Here is a 20,114-nt window from a genome sequence, read left to right on the forward strand (position 1 = left end):
CCACTATCTCTTTTAGTTTCTGGTTAACACATACCTTCTGTTCTATTTAAACAGCTCATTTCCATAGGTTCTATTTACCTGCTCATGATTAGGAAATCTGAATTAAAATGGCACACACATTATGCTCATAAAATCAGTTTCTGATGATTACTCTAAGCACAACAAGATAAATCACACATTTAGAGCAACTAAAGATATCACTGATTAAAAAAAGTTTGTGAGCAGCATCTTTAATAAAGAAGAGACCTCTGTCTAAAGAAAGACTTAACATGTATCAGTCAATGAATTAGGAAGCTATTTTCACAAAAGGTGTCTGTGAAATAACGAAATAAAAAAATGACTGTCATTTTTACTCATAAAATAAGAGAGAAAGCAAACATTCATCTGAAAAAACAATTTCCATTCAGATTGTGATAACCTTCAGAAAGTCAAAGACATTTTCATCTGATTGCTTAATAAAACAATGGTCCCGTGACTTTAAAACATACACAGAACCCACCTGATGACATAATTCCCATATCCAGTAGGAGCTGCCAGACCCCCACAGCCATAGATCTGCACTGGACAAAAGGGCAGTGTTCCAGGAGCCAGTCGACCAGCTCTGATCCAACGCAGCTTCTCCTGAACCAAAACAAAGACAGTCACTGCAAAACACGACTCTTCAGTACATTCTTTGCATCTGTTGGCTTTCTAAACAATCACCCTAAGAGTGACTGATATGAAGTTCGTCATCTTTGACTCTAAGTAGAACTCTGGCTGTACTTACTTTGTCCAAGACATATCTTTGTTCTTTTGGCAATCTATGGGATATCCCATCGATACCTCCAACACCACAAAACAACACAAAGGCATCAATTCTTCTTCTGTCATCCTCATTCACTGTCCAGCTATCAGATGCATAACAAGTGATTTAAAAGACTACGGCCTGAATCAAGCACAGCTTAGTTTTCAAACTCATATCATTGCCCCTCAGTAATTTTGAGTGTATTCCTGAATACACTTTCCAAGTGCAATACATATTCTTCTGATCTCCTGACTGTGTATTACAGTAAGATGAAGTAACTGACAATTTCAATCTTTGCTACATCTATCACAATGTTGTCTATTGGTCCAGAGGTGAGAATCTTTGTTTTCTTGATGTTGAGATGCAATCCATATTGAAGTCTGTAGTCATTGATCATCTGCAGCAAGCACTTCAAGTCTTCTTCACTTTCAGCAAAGTTGTGTCATCTGCTCAATGTAGGTTATTCATAAGTCTTCCTCCAATCCTGATGCCACTATACTTTTCACAGAGCCAGCTTCTCAAATAATGTTCTCAGCATACAGACTGAATAGGTGTGGCGAGAGTATATATACCTGAAGCACACCTTCTTAATTCCAAACTATGTAGTGTTCCCTTGCTCTGTTTGGACAACAGCCTCCTAGTCTAGATATAGGTTTTGCATGAGCACAATTAAGTGCTCTGGGATTCTCATTCTTCTCAATGTTAGCCATCATTTGTAGCTTCTACTAAAGATAGAGGTGCTGCCCTGGCAAAACATGTGCTTCAAGTTGGTAGTGATAAACTCTGGGTCATTCATGTACAGATTTTTATCTAACTCCTTTGAGAACAAAATAATTCCAAGAAGATGAAACAACCTTCCGATAACAGCTAACTATAGTTTTGTTTGCTACTCTTTGAATAGAAATGAAATAAATGACGTTTCAGAGAAAAAAATAAGTTTGACTGCTAATCGCTGTAATATCATTTAAATAATCTAGCTAAGCTGTCTAGATCATAAACCCACAAATCTAGATGTGTGCCACTTGACGGGTTCCACTAATTACAGGCAGAAATTAATTTCTGTAAGCTGTTTCAAAAGACACAAATATATTCCAAGAATGTCTCCATTGTGAGTTAAAAAGAGCACCTCCATCCTACATTTTCTTCTTTATTATCTTTAGAGGAAAAAAGAAAACTTTCTGAAATATGTTATTTTGCTAATTGACATTTCATTGAGTCCTATTTTCCTGAGAAAGAGAGAATCATAGAGAAGGAAAGGAGGTGACGACATGTCAAGTAATGGCTATATTCTACATTTGGTATTCAGAGATGAAGCGATGTCAACATTTATTTGTGTTACTAAAAGAGAAAAGCATTATCTCTTTTGCCTGTATGGGTGACATACTCCCAAATATCTTAGAATTGCACAGTCACCAAAAGTCGAAGAAATGACATGAAATTCTATCTTTTCTAGGGTGATGAAAATTAGTAGGCTTTCCTACGGAAATATCTGATCAAATACTTTAGTTTTTTATAAAGCACCTCTTTCTTTTTTTTAACACATCACTATTTGAAAGATACTCTATAGCAATTAAGCCAACTACAGACATGTTCAGTTGCAGGTTAGCATTAAGACATGAGAAGAATTAACAGTCAAATATATGGACGCTTTTTGAAACAAGATGAGAAAGTAGATCACAACAAAGCAGGCAATTACACCAACCAGTCAATACTAAGTTCTAATTCTATAGGACACCTTTCATGTTAAAGGCTCCAAGTGTTAATTAACTAATTAATTCCTCAACACCTCTGTCAATTAGACAACATCTCTGGGCCTATAAGGAGCTTTTTATCAAGTTCTGTCATCTTAATCCATAATCTCACAACAATACTGCTTGTCACCCTGTCCTGAGTGTCTGACTTCACCTGGAATGTGCAAAGGCACATCAGAACTTTTACCAAACTAAAATGTCACACTGTCAACATGGCCAGACAATGACATTGCCTTTGTCATTGGTAATGGGGAAGAAGTTTCATAGCCTGAGGTTTTTAAAATTGTCCTCAGAAGTCACCTGGTTATCTTGTTAAAACATAGCTTCTGATGAAGAGGGCGATGGAGACTGAGGATCCTTGTTTCTAACAGCCTCTGAGGTGATGCCAAAGACCTCAAGGCCCTAAGTCCCCAGCTCTGCTTCCTCATAGGGAATTGCACACTCTGTTTCAGAGCCAAGGCTCTGGATCAATAGGCCAAAACAGACTATTGTCATGACCACATTATTGATTATTGGACCCTAAACTCAAGACATACTACTATTTCTGTGGCACATGATCTCCATAGAAGGAGAACTGATGCCTTTGAGCTGTGGTGCTGGAGAAGAGTATTGAGGGTACCATGGACTGCTAGGAAAACAAACAGATTCATCCTAGAAAGGGTCAAACCGGGTGACTCCTTGGAGGCAAGGATTCTGAGGCTCTGTCTAACATACTTTGGATGTGTTGTAAGGAGGGACTGGTCATATAAAGGGACATCATGCTTGGTAGGGTACAGGGACAGTGCAGGAGGGGAAAGTCCTCTATGAGATGGATTGATTCAGTGACTGGGGCAATTGGGGTGGGTGTATCGGAGATGGTGCGATTGGCACAGGACAGAGCAGAGTTTAGGGCTGTGTACATAGGATCACTATCAGTCGCAAGCAACTCAATGGCACATAACAACAACAACAACAACAACAACAACGTATGTATCAAATCATTTTTAATGAACCATCTGTACCAGGGAAAACAACATTAGTGGTAAGGATAACCAATATCATTAATATCACCAAAGCAAACAAAATGAAGGGAGGTATCTCTGCATTTAATCCTGAGTCTCTTGAGTTGTTGATGTGTTAAAATGCCAACATCCATAGGACTCAAAACAGAGCAGCAAGGAAGAAAAGAGATGATTGGAAGGGAGCAATGTGAATAGTGAGAGCAGATTTTACCCCACTGTACTTTCAGTCTTGTACTGAATCCAGAAACTGTTCCCAATACATGCAGATCTAACAGTTGCAATATTAGGTAAGGACATTGTGACATGAAGGTGATTGGCTACAAGGCCAATGTGACCACCTTAACAAAACATAAATTTTATTAAATTTTGGATTTCAAAATCTGGCTTCTCTTGATTCCCTTCTGACTTGTTCTATAATTAATTTTTAACAATTAATTCATGGTAGCACAAACAGATCCTTAATGTCAAACACATATGGGTAGTGGTATTCAGAGACTTACTAGTACAAAGGAATAAAGTCTCAGAAACAGTTATTATTTTTATAGTGAAAAAAAAAAGAACAGAAATCACTGTAAAGTTTTGAAAATGAATTCTCGCATAGTACGAAAAAAACATGACACGTCAATTGGCTGCTGGACAAATGGAAATTATCCACTATAGGTAACCACAGTAACACTTTGTCTTTAACCTCAGGATGTTAATCAGTCTTTAGATTATAAAACAAAGTTTCAGACTGACCCTCAGGACTCTAAAATAGAAAAGCATATCCTCTCTCCATTTCTATTCTCATTAAACTCTAGCCCTACTAAATATAGCTTGGGTGGGTGGTGTACCATAGCACATTATTAAAAATGGCTTTTTCAGTCATTGGCTTTGTGATCTTCACCACATGGCTGGCAAAGACTATGCAAATAAGGTATATGGAGCGATAATGTGACTACTGGTCAGTTTTGCCACCCTACCACACTTAAACTGAGTAGGTTCAGAGGAAGGACAGAGGGATCTTACTACTCATAAAGAGAAGAACTGGAGAGTGCAGCACACTCTACAGACCCCAGAGCTTGAAAGAGGGAGTGCTATGGCATCTGACAGACAGAGTGAGACTAAGACAAAGCAGCCCAAATAGCAATAAAGATCTAACAGCAATGACTCTGGCATTGCAGCTATAGTAGCAATGCTGGCAGGAGAGGTAGCCAAGGAGCAAAGACTGATGTGAAAAGAGTTGAGCTAGATCTGCAATCCATGAAGTCAGAGGGTAGCACCTTTAGGGCTAGGATCACTGGCAGAGTGAGGATGGTGCACAATTGGGAGAACTAAGCTACCTTTGTAACAGTAGCTCAAGATGGGCAGAGGACAAGGCTAAGAGGTCAACGGTCAGGGAAAGGACTGCCTGGGAGCAGATGAGAAGTTATTCTGAATGAAAATAACCATGAGTATTTTCTGTGACTTCTGTGTGGTCATTGCAACAAATTTTCAAATCAAGTAGAGAAGCAGTTAGAGCCTTGGGGAGAAGGTTCACACACAAGTAGAATCCTGCTGAAGATTAACCAAAAACTTCATTAACAGAGAATTACCAGAAATATAGGCTGGGTTTAGAAGAGGTTATGGAATCAGAGACATTATCAGCAATGTCAGATGGATCTTGGCTGAAAGCAATGAATGTGTATCTGTGTTTCATTAACTATGCAAAGGCAATAGACTATGTGGATCAAAGCAAACTGTGGGTAATCTTGAGAAGAATGGGAATCCCAGAACACTTTGCATGATTGTGATCATGCAAAATCTATACTCAGGCCAGGAATCAGTCTTCAGAACAGAGCAAGGAAACACTGCATGGTTCAAAATCAGGAATGGAGTGAGTTCTGTCTCCATACCTTTTCAATCTATATGTGGAATAGATCACTCAGGAGACTGGGCTTTATGAGGAGGAATGTAGCATCAGGAATGAAAGAAGACTCATCAACAACCTATGTTATGCATGATGTGCAACAAATTTTACTATGCTGAGATGGCTCACAATGTTTCCTTCAAGAACTACAAAGCCTTCACAGAAAAGAGCAGTCCAGCTGGCCAGAGAGTCACAAATCCCAACGCCAAGCTGTGCAGCCAAGAAAATAAATAGAAAGCTTGTCTGCATGCTTTATTAGTGCTAAATGAAACTGTTAAAAAAACAGGAAAAATAAAACAACAACAAAAACCAACCAACCTATGTTATGCAGATGATACAACCTTATTCGTCAAAACTGAGGCAGACTTAAGTGTTTGCTACAGAAGGTCAAGGACTACAGTCTTCAATATGGATTCAAACTCAACATTAAGAAGACAAAGATTTTCACCACTGGGCTAATTGTCAGTACCATGATAGACGGAAAAAGAGATTGAAGCTGTAAACAATTTCAGCTTGTTCACATCCTCAATCAACACTCTTGATACCAGAAGTCAAGAAATCTAAACACAATTTTCATTGGGGGAGTCTTCCGCTAGAGACCTCTCCAAAGTGCTAAAGAGCAACCGTGTCAGTCTAGCAACTAAGGTGTGTCTGATTCAGGCTATGATCTTCACAATTATTTCTTATGCATCAGAGAGATGGACAATTACTAGAGTTGACAGGAAAAAAATTAATACCTTTGAATTGTGGTGCTAGAGAAGAGACTGAACATACACCATGGACTGACAAGAGGACAAAAAAAGAAAAAGGTTTATCCTAGAGAGGGTGAAACCAGGCTTTTCCTTGGCTAGGATTTTGGAGTTCTGTCTCACATACTCTGTGCATGTGGCCAGGAGGGACCAGTCCCTGGAGAAAGACAACATGCTTAGAAGGGTGGAGGGTCAAGCAAAGAAGAAGAAGACCCCAGGTGAGATGGATTGGGGTAAAGGTGGCAGGTGTGTTGGAGTCAGTGAGACTGGCTCAGGAAAGGGCAAGGTCCAGAGCTATTGTGCATAGGGCTGCCATAAGTCACAGGCAACTAATTGGCACATAATAACAACAGCAAAGAAGAAGAAAATGTGGAACATAAGGACATGTCTGACCTCACTGGAACTATCATTGCACTGCAGCTGCTGTGAAGTGTTCATCTTAGCAGTGGTTAGATGCTCTCTCCCCAGGGCTCACAAGATGATTTTTACAGATGGCTCTTTATCCATCAATCTGATTAATGCACAACTTCCCAAATATGTTTTAATCTATATCCCTGATGATCGATTAAAGAAATGGAGCTCAGAACAGTGATAAATTATACCCATGGCCTTGTCTTGCAGCTAAAATGAATCTCTACGAGCATGTTCACAACTAGACCTAAAGTCATAAAATTTCCATTTTTAAAAAGAAGAAAACCATCACACAACATGTCTAAAGTTGAGACAATCATCTATTTAAAACAAAATGAGGCTCTATGTAAAGCAGTCCCACCATCAACAGCAGCTGGACTCCCTTCTTGTCGCATCTAAACAGTCCAGGTTAGAAATGAATACATCTCACCCTTTATGCTATGAATTTCTGCTAAGGGCAGCAAGATGGGTCATGGGTCATTTTTAAGAGGTTCACAAATCCATAAATAGAAATGCACCATTTGTATTCAGAAATTAACCTATAGTGTTTTCCCCAAAACCTATGTAAATGCTAGTGCTGTTGTTAACAACATCAAGTCACCTGTGACTCACAGCAATCCTAGGTTTTAACAGCTCTGAAGCCTGCTCTGTCCTGAGCTAGTCTCACTGACTCCAACACACCTACTCCCACTTCCCCAGTTTCTGTTATCAATCCATCTCCCCCAGGGTCTTCCTCTCTTGTGCTGTCCCTCCACCCTTCCAAGCATGATGTTCTTCTCCAAGGGCTAGTCTCTCCTGGCCATGTGCCCAAAGTATATGAGACGAAGCTTCAAAGTCCTAGACTCCAAGGAGAAACTTGTTTTCACCATCTCCAAGACAGATCTATTTGTTTTCTTGGTGGCCCATGGTATGTTCAATACTCTTCTCCAGCACCATAACTCAAAGGTATTGATTTTTCTTCTGTCATCCTTAGTCACTGTCTAGCTCTCTGACACATCGCAAATAATTGCAAAGACCATGGCTTGAATCGGGCACACCTTAGTCTCGAGACTGACATTGCTGCTTCTCAGTACTCCAGAGAAGTCTGTGACAGCAGACTTTTCCAGTGCAATTTGTCTTTTAATTTCCTGACTGCTGGTGCTAAAAGTGTTAATTGTGTAGCCAAGCAAACTGTAATTGTTAACAACCTCAATCTCCTCCATCTATCATGGTGCTGCCAATTAGCCCAGTGATGAGAATCTTTGTCTTCTTGATGTTGACCTTCAATCCATATTGAAGAATACAGTTCTTGATCTGCAGCAAGTGCTTAAGGTCCTCCTCAGTTTCAGCAAGCAAGGTTGTGTCATCTCTATAACACACGTTGTTGATGAGTCTTCCTCCAATCTTAATGCCACATTCTTCCTCATAAAGCCTAGCCTCCCAAATGATCTGTTCTACATAAAGACTGAAAAGACAAGGCACATCCCTGATACACTCCTTTCCTGATTTTGAACCATGCTGTGTTTCCTTGCCCTGTTCTAAGGACTACTTTCTGGTCTGAGTATAGATTTTCCATGATCACAATTAAGTGTTCTAGGATTCCCATCCTTCTGAAGGTTAACCACAATTTGTTATGATCCACATAGTCAAATGCCTTTGTTTAGTGATTAAACACAGATAAAACAGTCCTCTGGTGCTAATATGATTAATTAATTTTAAGATCTTAAAGTATAAACTCACTGTAGTAGACCCTTCATGTTTAATTAATGTTTAATGTTATTAACTATACCAGTTCTGTCCAGTTTTCTATGTTAAAAAGAAGCCAGTTACAGGAGATGATGACTGGCTGCCTGGTTAGGATATGAAGGAATTTGACAATGGAGGTGCAAGTCCTTCATATTTTAATGTCAGTGTTAGTAGTTACATAGGTGTGAAATATTTGAAGAAATTAACTGCACTGTATACTTAGAACCTGTACATTTTGTTGTATATAAATTTCTTATGCTTTAATAAAAAGGGAGGGTTCTTATTGAAATAAATTGGAAAATACTATCTTTCAAAGTCAAGTCAGGATGAGTATTTTCCCCATTTGAGGTAAATAGAGAAAAAAAAATAAGAATACTGTAGTGGGTTTAGCATACTGCTAAAGTTATCTTAACTGGAAGAAATTAGTTTTAATACTGCTTTCTACTTTTGGGTGCCTTTTATCCTGAACACTCTCCCTTATCCTTTATAGTGTTAATGTCATTTCTTGGGGAAAATAAAAAACAAAAAAAAACCCCAGTGATGATACTAAAAATATGATATCCCTTCCTTGTGTATATTTATCTTAGAAGACTATGCTGTGGTCTTAATGTCTTCACTTGGTAAACTAAAAAGCTGTCAATCTATACTGGGTCTCATGACCCCTTTTAAAAAAACTCCCCTTTTTTGTATTTTTGTTGGAAGAGGCTCCTCCATAACAATTTGTATACATATTTTTTGATAATATTAGACTCATTCTTTACATTGTATCAGCATTCTCTGTTTCCATTCTAGTTGTCCCTTGTCATTAACCTAGTTTTAACTTTTCCAATTTTCTCCTCTATGCTTTAAAGAACTTGTTGCTCATTTCCTCTCATAGAGACTTTCTTTCTAGTCAGAATCAATTTAACAATAGTGACTTTGCTTTGGATTTATGAATCCTATGGGGTTCTGGTGATACAATGAAAGGCATGTTGTGCAGCCAACTGAAAACCTAGCAGTTTGAGTGCCCCAACTGTTCTGTGGCAGAAAGATGGGCCATCCCTTCTGAAAAGATTTGTTGTTGTTATGTACCATTGAGCCAATGCAAACTACTAGCTGACTCTCCATTGGACTTTTAGAGGCAGTAAATTGCATGGGAAGAAAATGCCCATCACTCTTCCACAGAGCAGCTGGTAGATTCAAACCACATGCCTTTGGATTGGCAACACATCTCCTTATGGCAAGGCCACTAGTACTCCCTATCTGAAAAGGTTTACAGCCGTGGAAACCCAATGTGTGTGTGTGAGAGTGTGTGTGTATGTGTGTGTGTCAGGAGGGGGGATAACTAAGAGTCAAAATCAACTAGATGGCGGCAGTAGGTAAGGATACCACATATACTCACATTTGTACTTCAGCTGTTGTCATTGCTTCCATGACTTTGTTTTGTCTGAGAACTGTTGCTTGAAATGAAAACACGTGCTCCATATTTTATAAGTAATCACTCTGCTGTTTGAGCACTTGTTTATTGCTGTTGTTTACTATTAAATCAGAACCAACTCACAGCTGGAACCTCCAGCCGGTCAGCACAGGAAGAGATTGTCCATCCTCCAGCAGAGCAGCCGGTGGATATGAACCATGTACCTTTGGGATTATACCATTGCTCCTTACCACTGGGCCACCAGAACTTCCTGATACACTCAAATCCCTTTGTCCATTAGTCACCAGCCAAGGCAGAGAGTGGCATTCTTGGACACCTGCCCCTCCATCTCATTCTTACTTCACACAGGAAGGTGCCTCCCTCCTCACTGAAGAGTGAGAGCAATACATATTCCCTCTGCCTGTGGACTTCCCAGGAGTCCTTACAAAACATTAGTAAGGTCCTTGAAGAGGGATCCTAATTTATTGAAGTCCCAGAGCAACATACACAGAATAAAAATATCATAAAATATCAGCTTCTGAGGAATCAGTGCAAGGACACGCTCAGGAACCCAATCACACTTATGGCTGGGGATTCCAAACCCTAATTCCTGACTCCAACTTAAACCTACAGTATGCTTGGAAGGGTGGAGGGACAGTGCAGGAGAGGAAGACCCAGGATGAGATGGATGGACAGTAACTGGGATAACAGGAACCGGTGTGGAAGACAGTAAGACTGGCTCAGGATAGGGCAGGCTTCAGGGCTATTGTGCAGAGTCGCTATGAGTTGAAGGCAACTTGAAAGCACATAATAACAACAAGGTTAATGCAAAATTACCATCTGTTACAGTGAGGATTTCATGAGACCAGGCGATAAACGGCATTGATAATTGTGATTCATATTATAAGACATAACATAATGAATAATTGTATGAAAACCTGTTTTTTTAAAATGTTATCACTTGTATCCAAATAGAAACTTAAAACAAACTAGTTACTGTTGTTGCTGTGTGCCATGCTAACTTATAGCAACCCTGTATGACAGAGTAAAACTGCCAATTGGATTTACAGACCTTTTACGGGAACAGGTCACTAGGTCTCCTCCCCAGGCACCCTCAACACAATGAGCCAGGAAGCAGACTCAAACCAGTCATTCAGTAACTGAGTGCTTAACCACTGTACCACAGGGTCTCCTCCTGCTATTGCTAACTGCTGCTACTCCTACTAGTACAGCCCCTGATCTCTTTGAGCAAGGTTACAGCAGTAATACAAGTAACTAACTATTGTTACTGCGACTGGCACAACACATCTCTTTTTGATCAAGGCTACAACAGTAATACATGTTTGTTCATATTTTGTTTTAGTGTTTTCTCAAAGAGAATTTTTGATGAGATGTTAGAAGACTGTTACCTGTAAAAGCCCTTGAGATTCACCCGGTCCTTTATCAAGTCAGCTGCCTGAACAATAATAATATTCCGCAATGCTCTTCCTGCACAAGACGAATTCTCTCCATAAATCTACATGGAAAAGACAAACACTTACTATAAATTTAGAATTGCAATGTGATCATTTGTGAGCAAACACATGCTATGTGTAAATAATCATGACCAAAGCCCTACATTAGTAATTTAGTTGATGCAGGTATAGATCTACAACTACCTTTTATAGTTGTTTCATTAATCTACTTATGCTGTTAAACTACAACAGCTATTTTCCAAATGCTAAGATACTTTATTTAGTAAAAATATACAGACTTTTACTGTGAGATTTTCAGGGTAAAATGCTCACCATTTAAAAAATACTTACATTATATATTAAATCTGCCTTATTAATAACATACTCACAGGGGAGGGGGGAAATCCTAAAAAAAAAAATTCCCCTAGCAAACAACTTGAAAAAATCTGGTAACAGGCCGTTGTCAACATTACATTTAAGCCTTACTGAACCGTAAAGTTCACAGTTAATTCCAAATACCCTGCTTTTTTTCCCCATTACTTCATGATTCCATGTATCAGATAAAAATTTCCCTCAGCTTATTTTTTTCCATCTTCAAATTCTCCCACATAAGTCTCTGATTCTTGAAGCATGAAGGAGGGTATTACTTAGCTCGAGAGAGCACCAAGTCTTACATTACATATGAACTCCTACTTAAAATTACCATCTTACTTTACTACACATTGCTGTTAAACAAACTAAAAGTAAAAATAAGCTGCCTTCATGAAAAGGGCATATAAAAATTAATATGGATTAATAACATATATATATATATATGTATATATATATATATGTTGTGTGCTTATTGGTACAAGATTTCAGAAACTATAAAATATTTATTTGTTCTCTCAAAGCAGATGGATTGATGATACATTGATTACAATCTGGGAAGGATCTTATGCCTCTTTAACACTTCTTTAATTTTCCCATGATGATTTCCTAAACAGAATCTGATCAGAAAGTAAAAAGGCCAGGAAATAACTTATTTTTAACATGTTAAAAGCATGGGGAGGAAAAAAGATCTTCAACAATTCAGGTGACAGAAAGTATTACCATAAGCATTCAATGGACAGGAATCAGGCCCGTTTCAGGACGCTAGGGACACAATGAAGAGGGCAGAAAAAGTCCTGCTCTTCCTTTTTTTTTTTTTTTTGTTGTCTTCTCATTCTCACTTTATTCCAAAATTTCATTAATTTATACTTTAAAAAAATAATTGTGTAGTTTTTACAAGTAGTTGGGTTAAAATGAATGCTTAGGTCATTTTCCTTCCCCACCGTCTTTCATTTTCCTTAGCGGACTTGAAAGTAAAAGCAATACAAGCTTACTTAATATTGATCAATGTTTGCCGTATTACAAACCAAACAAGAAAGATAAGGGCTCAGAAGATTTAAATGAGTTACTTTAGACTCTGAGAGACTATGGAGGAGTGTAAGCAAGCCTTTGAAAATGTGCCAGACATATTTAAATACAGAAGACCTATACCAGCAGTCCAAACATGTAATTGCTGCTTGCACTGGACATTTAAGTGTATGCCAGGGGACAATTTGAAAGACTGACTTTGTAAGCAATCGTGCCTATAGGTTATCCTCTTATTTTGATAATGTATACCTAATTGTATGTAGATCTATAAAGAATTACTGCTTTTAAAAAAAAAATATTCACACCTACAAGTAAAAAAAGTCCTGCTCTTCCAACGCTCACTCCAACCAAAACCCATAATTGTCAAGTCAATTCTGACTCTAAAGGACTATACAGGGCAGGGGAGAACTGCCCCATGGAGTCTACAAGGCTCTAAATCTTTATGGAGGAAGAAGAATGCCACATAGTTATTGTTGGGAGCAGTTGGTGGGTTCAAACTGCCAACCTTTGGTTTAACAGCCAAGTGCTTAACTACCATGTTACGTGTGTGTGTGTTTGTGTGTGTGTGTGTGTGTGCGTGCGCGCACACGCACATGTATTTAAATATAAAACCAGGAGGTGCCTGCTTTGGTTTTTTAAAAAGTCTTTGCTGATGATTCCTTGACCCAACACAGTGCAGATATCCCCATCTTTTCTTGTCAATAGTAGATAATTCCATTATCTCTCTGAGCATCACAAATACCTGGCTATGCCATCCCTGAGCTGAAGGAGGCATCGTGCTCCAAAATTCAATGTGGCTAGGATCAAAGGAATAGCTATAACTACATAACTATAACAGCAATCCTAGTGTGTACACAGTTGAACTGCTAACCCAAAGCTGAGTGGTCTGAACCCACCAGTTGCTCTGAGGGAGAAAGATGGACATTCTCCTCCTGCACAATTTACAGCCTCTGAAAACCTGTTGGAGAGTCAGCTATTAGTTTGTTCCAATGCAACTGCAATAGGCGGGGGTGTTTGTTTGTTTGCTTGTTTGTTAGTTTGTTTTAATCCTACAGCAAAGGGTGTGATTCTTGGTACAGAACATCCGTTATGAGAGAAGAGACTCATACCTGGGAAGAAGTATGTTCGAGGTATGGATTGGAAATTCTTCTTGAGAGAGTCTATTTTGAAGGAAAGAAAAGAAGAGAAGTTAAGACCAAATAGAAATCTTTGTGACAAAAAAATCTGCATAATATACAACAGTGGTAGGACCACGTGAGAAAAAGGAACTCAAATCTCAAGCCAGAGGCGACACGGGATTGACGTCTTTATTCTTACTAAATACAAGCATCTGGTCACACTCTGTACAATGGGAGAGTGTATACCATTTGAATGGATCTCAATCTACAGAATATGAGAGGCAAAAAAAGCACAACAGACTGCACTGCAATCCCAGAGGTGAGTGCTCCAAAGCCACCAGATGCTCTGCCGGGGAAGGAGGGACAATCTCCTCCTGTACCAGTCAGATCTGATTTGATGGTACACACACACAAAATAAAAAAATATATAAAGAAATAAAGGAAAAGTGATCTGTGTGGTTTTGTCCTTGGTATTTTATTTTTGTAGAGATTTTTACTCCATTTCCCCCTCTTCTCCTCACAATACGGTCATTCCAGCTCAGGTCCTCATCACTCCACACGCGAGCTGCTGTTTTACATTCTTCGTCATTTTCCCTGCACTCCAGTCCTGTTCCCTGCAGACCATCCTGCCAACCTCAATTACACTAATCTTATGATATCGCCTATCTGCTCACAGTAGGGTTTTTAAATTGCTTATATGAATCAATACAAATCCCCCAGTCTAGTCTCCTCACAACTTGGGTCCAATAGGTTTCTACCATGTTCTTTCCAGCTCCCTAGAGGGCATCTTTAGTTCAGCAACATCTGCCTGTCAAATCTCTGCCTCTGCTCGCTCCACACTCCACGTTAGACAGTCCTCCATCTTCCTTTTTCCTGAATCCCATCCTGACACCTCAGGAGCTGTGTGCAGTCACCTCCTGGGTGAAGCTCTTCCAGCCTACACCAGCCAGCTGGGGTTCCTCCTTCAGACCTATTTGTCTTTGCTTTGTGTTGCGGGTTGTCTCTCTTTGTACACATTCTCCCAACAATCTATAAACCCCACGAAGGCGATGCTGGCTGCTTACACTGTTCGGCTGTCACAGCATCTAGGAAATAACCTCACATAAAGACATTAACTTTCTATTCAAGTATTTATAGATATCTACGTAGCATAGCAACCTTTGAATTGGATTCAACTCAATGGCAGTGGGTTTTGGCTTGGTTTATTTACGTATCTATATCGACTTAATAAGTATTTGTGGAATGGTGTGAATTATAGGAGCTAGTTTTTCCTACCTAACAATACAGTAAGCAGCACCATCACCCACATATGCTTAAGCACAACAGGAAACTATCGTCATTTCCCACAGCAGAAAGGGAAAAACAGAGAACTAACACTTGCAACCTATGTTTAAAACTCTATACTCTATTCCAAAGTTAGTTGTCTCTTGAAAGCCCATTGTTATTAGCTTGCTGCCTCCACTTTTTAAAAAAACTTGTGTGCGTGTGTGTGTGTGTGTGTGTGTACCATCAACTCAGATCTGACTGGTATAGGAGGATATTGTCCCTCCTTCTCCAGCAGAGCATCTGGTGGATCTGAACTGCACACCTCTAGGATTGCAGTGCAGCTTCTTGCCACTAGGCCACCAGAGCTCCCTTCCTGCCTCCACTGCTTAGAATAATTTTTAAATTTACGAAACACATCCTGACAGTCACCATTTTCCAGCATCAGGATCTTTTCACAAACTTTCTATCTACAGGAAAATTCCCACCTTGCCCTCTTCTCCACGTGACTCCCACACTACTTATCTTCTATTAAAATGAAATAAACATGTATCCAGAAGCACGGATTGATACACTCTACCAAATATCTGAAACTTGCTTCAAAAATAAGAAGTTGGAAAAAGGTAGACAAGATATTTCTATTTCCAATGTATTAAAAACAACCATCAGATCTCCGTCAATCTAGTAATCACTCACCAATACTCCTTTATCTGATATTTTCTTGTGAGCTTAAGTATTATATTCATTTACTGAAATACCTACCCAAACTTCTTTATACACCAGATTTGGTATATAAAGATCATCATGAGAATTCCCTGCTTCTGAACAGAGAAAGTTTACAAAATCATTATGGCCAGCCAGAACAGAATCTTTATTATTCAAACAACTGCCTGATCAACTCTAAAAAGCAAATACTTTACATGATCAGATTTAAAAGAAGGCTTTTAGGTAGAACCTACGCAGGGCATTCTCACAAAGCAAGCAGACCACTCACTTTTCTTTCTGCTGCCAACCTAAATCTGGCTGTAACTCATGTTACACTCACACAATCCCACTTAACAGAAACTTTCCCCATGGATGCGGCTGAGTAAATAAAGCAGTGAGATTCTTCTACAGTGAATAGGTAACCATGTTAGATAAGCTACTAGCCAACAGGGAATCAACAATAGCAACACAAGAAGAACTGTCTTTTCCAGGATACAATACCTAGATCTGTTGTCGGAAGCTCTGTGAAGCCCTCTCTGAATGGATACCAGGAGAGCTTTGTTTCCTTAACGTTCAAGGTCAGTGTTTCTCAAACTTGTCAACAGAGCTCCAGGAAGCCATGTGCTCTTTGTGGAACACCACAAAGCATGGATTTATTTATCTTGAGGTGATGAATATAACTGTACTTTGATAGAGACCATGTTATGGTAGCTCTCAGTATAGGCTAGAAATAGCAAATACCAAAAACTTAAGGAGAAAAAGAATATGGAGGAATATTCTACCATTTAATTTTCACTAGGAATTGGAGGATTATATTTCATTTTATCAGACGAACATTATGAGCCAGCTCACAGGAGTTTGTGAATCACTGTTCTAATTCACCTCAAGAACTTTTTCTCCTAATACTTGCTGACAAAAACAAGGCAGGCCATCGCTGAAATTGTGCCACTCCATGTTAAAATTATTTCCTGAATAGATAATTACTTAGAAGTTTTCACCTTTGTATCCTTGAATTTTTTTTCTCCCCTCTGCATTCCATGGCTTTATTTAATTATTCCTGTGGCAATTTAATTCTATCCACTTCCTAAATGAGCACCTTATCAGACATCATAGAAGTTTCCAGAAACATACACATGAACAACGCACCGTATCCAATTTATAAACCAACTTTCCAGACGATATTTACTATGGGACACTCTAAACTCGTGAATTCTCTTTCTTGATTCTAATTTTCCCTGTAATTCTAGATTAGGTACAGGGTATCACCTCTTGGTTTTTTTTCTTATACTTACTTGTTTTGTTTTTCTAATTACTGTAAACACATATTTGCTATTTCAACTTTTTAAAAACATATACAATCCACTAGTGCTAGTTGATTAGACTAGGACATTGATCATGGTCTTGAGGCTGTGAAATCATCACTACCATATATTTTGAAGTGTTTTCACCACCTGTCACATAAATACTGCTCCTTAAGCAAAAGTTTTCCTCTCTGAAATTGCATTTTTTTGTCAATTTGCCTTCCACAAATATGCCTAGATAAACTGATGATTTTTTTATCTCTCTATTTCTAAGAGTCAAACTACATGTAAGGATTTGTTTCTTCCTTCATGCACATTGTGTGTCACACAATTGTTTATTTACATTGTGTTTCATTCAATCATTCATCTTCTATTTGCTGAACTGAACACCTCCTGTTGCTGTGATGCTGCACACTGTTTCATAGTCTTGTCAAATACCATAATGGTTATCCATTATGTACAGTTTTTTTGGATGAGCTTCCAGATTGATATATGCTGGGAATCAGGAGTGGCATCCACTTCCTAAAACTAGGTGCCTCTGGAAACTCTACAAACTCTCTAGACTCTTTAAATGTACAGAAATGATTGTAGTTCTAGAACAGAGTTATGTACAAGAATGATGTTAGTCATAGAAGAGAGTTTAAGTCTTTTGTGTAAAACTTATTCTCAGTCGTATTTAACTTCTTGACACTTAACCATTGCTAATGAAACTAGTGCTGGAAAACACTCCTCCACTTTGTACATCACTCTTTGTCAATGTGCAGTATGAAGTAACCTGGGTTGCTGTGATGCTGAACCTTGTACCATTGGGGTATCAAATACCAGAATGGTTTCCCAATGTGGACAGTGTTTGGTGGAGGTCCCAGTTGTAAAACATGTTTGGAAGCAGGAGTGGCATCCACTTCCTAAACCACATGTCTCTGGAAACTCTATGAACTTGGTGAAATGACGACAGTTATGGAAAGGCAGTAGGTCTTCTGTTCATAGTGTCACTATGAGTCACGCTCAATTCGACGGCAGTCAACAACAACATAGAGAGAGCTACGTTGGCCTAGTGGACAGAAAGTTATGCTACCAAATCCAAGGTGGGTGATTTTGCTCTGCGGCCCTCGGGGATGGTTCAAATTGTTTTTCTGTCAAACATTCTTTTAGGCGGTATAGCACTGGTCTGTGCATCGTAGTACAGAAGTAACTCGTGGTTGCTGTGATGCTAAACACTGTGACCCTGATGTGCCAAATGTGATAATGGTTATCCATGGTGGACAGTGTTTGGTGGAGCTTCCTGATTAAAACAAGCCTGGAAGCAGCAGTGGCATCCACTTAAAAAATGGCTTGCCTCCAGAAACTCTATGAACAGTGCTCAGGCCTTTCATTCACAGGGTCACTATGAGTTGTCGATGACTTGACAGCACCAAACAACAGCTAGCTATCATTTATCTATCAAGTGTACAACTCAACAGGACAATTATTTAGCAACTCCTATTCTTTTTGAGTTAGGTATTCACTAAATTTAAACCACACAAATCCACACAGCTAGGTCCAAACCAAATATGAAACTAATTTCAGAATTGTTGAAAATATTCTACTTAAGTATATGACAAACAGATTTCTCATCAGCCTGTGAAGGAAATGTTTCAATACAATCCTTACTGCACATTTAGTTCCCAGGAGAGTGAAAGGAATTAAATGATAAAGACTAAATAATTCACTGGAAATTATGACCCTCCCTATTACAAACAAGAACCAACCAGAACTGCCTACCACTTTTACTGATAATGTGAAGATTCATTTCATGACATAATTTTCAGTCACCTTTAGTTATGGTCTCTTCTCTTATTCTGGGTGATTAAACAGATTATGAAAATAGAAAGTGGCAAGTCATAAATTTGAATGTCTTAGAATCCTAGTTAAAACCTTACCATTTGCTAATCTTAAGATATTTTAGAATAAGATAATAAAGACTGCCCAGTGGGATTCTAAATCTGTGAGTTAGTTAAGATTCTGAATAAATTTTGGATCTTGGTGGTACAACAGTTAAGTGGTGGGCTGCTAATGAAAAATGCATCCGTTTGAACTCATTTAGTGACTCCATGGGTGAAGACCTGGTGATCTACTACCATAAGGACTACAGCCAAGAAAACCCAGTGGGGCAGTTCTATTCTGTCTCTTTGGATTACTAGGAGTTAGAATCCATTTTATGACACCCAACAACTAGAGGCAAACATCTCAAGCAAACAACATTTCAGGCTAAGCTTGGTCAAAGCTAAGTGCACAAAATCCCTGCCAGTGTGCAGGTCTCAGAACCACAGAGTCATGACAAGGGAAGCACAATGAACACTGGCTGTATCGGTCAACTGTGAGACAGGGAGGCAGGGCAGGCCACCACTACCCTCCTTCTGAAAGGTCTGTTTGGAAGTTAAGTCCATAACTGTTTCCATACAGCTCAAAAGGAAGTACCTTGCAACAACATCAATCCCAGCCATTGGACCATTTGGAATATTAATTTTCAGCATATGCGGTCACACCAAAATTGATGATATTCTCAAACTATTTATCTACCTCCTTGTGATGTGTTAAGAAAATGGAAAGGAAGGCTGACAGATGGCTTACTGAGTGCCTGCTTTAAGTATTTCCTATATTAGTGACTGCATCTACCTATTCCTACTTTGAAATCCCTACGTGGCTTAAAAAAGAGGCTTAACATCACAGTGAATTAAATACTAGGCTGTTTACTGTGAGGTCTGGGGTTGGCATATACCAGTTACCTGAGGAAGAAAGACACAGCAGTCTGCTATAAGATACAGACCTCAGAAAACCTATGGGGAAGCTTGACTCTGTCCTAAAGGGACACTCCGAGTTGGAATCAATTCCACAGCAGTGTGTGTGGGTATCACAAATTGTTAAGCACTTGATGATTACTAACCAAAAGGTTGGTGGTTCCAATTCCCCTCCAGGGCCTTGGAAGAAAGGTCTGCTAACCAGCTTCTAGAAGGTGACAGCTTGGAAAACCTTATTGATCGTATCAATTAATGGTAATTAATGCCTATGAATAATTATCCAAAGAACAAATGAGATTTGTAAACTTTAACACAAATACAGCATTAAAAAACAATGCCACAATCAGCCCATCTACATATGGTCAACTGATTTTTGACAAGGAAATGAAATCA

The 20,114-nt window shown here is 39.0% G+C and overlaps 1 protein-coding gene across 1 annotated transcript in view; it reads right to left on the minus strand.

Moving 5' to 3' along the window:
- Positions 1–20,114, minus strand: part of RAPGEF5 (Rap guanine nucleotide exchange factor (GEF) 5) — a 325,340-nt gene that overhangs the window by 251,296 nt on the left and 53,930 nt on the right. Inside the window, exons 2-4 of the mRNA XM_006880289.1 lie at positions 13,667–13,717; positions 11,115–11,221; positions 500–621 (exon numbers count right to left, since the gene is read on the minus strand). Of these exons, the coding sequence (XP_006880351.1) occupies positions 500–551 (52 nt within the window). The 5' untranslated portion in view covers positions 552–621; positions 11,115–11,221; positions 13,667–13,717. The remainder of the gene's footprint in view (positions 1–499; positions 622–11,114; positions 11,222–13,666; positions 13,718–20,114) is intronic.

Source organism: Elephantulus edwardii, unplaced genomic scaffold, assembly GCF_000299155.1.
Source record: "Elephantulus edwardii isolate Elephantulus edwardi_28Jun2011 unplaced genomic scaffold, EleEdw1.0 scaffold00007, whole genome shotgun sequence".
In the NCBI taxonomy this organism is placed as follows: Eukaryota; Metazoa; Chordata; class Mammalia; order Macroscelidea; family Macroscelididae; genus Elephantulus; species Elephantulus edwardii.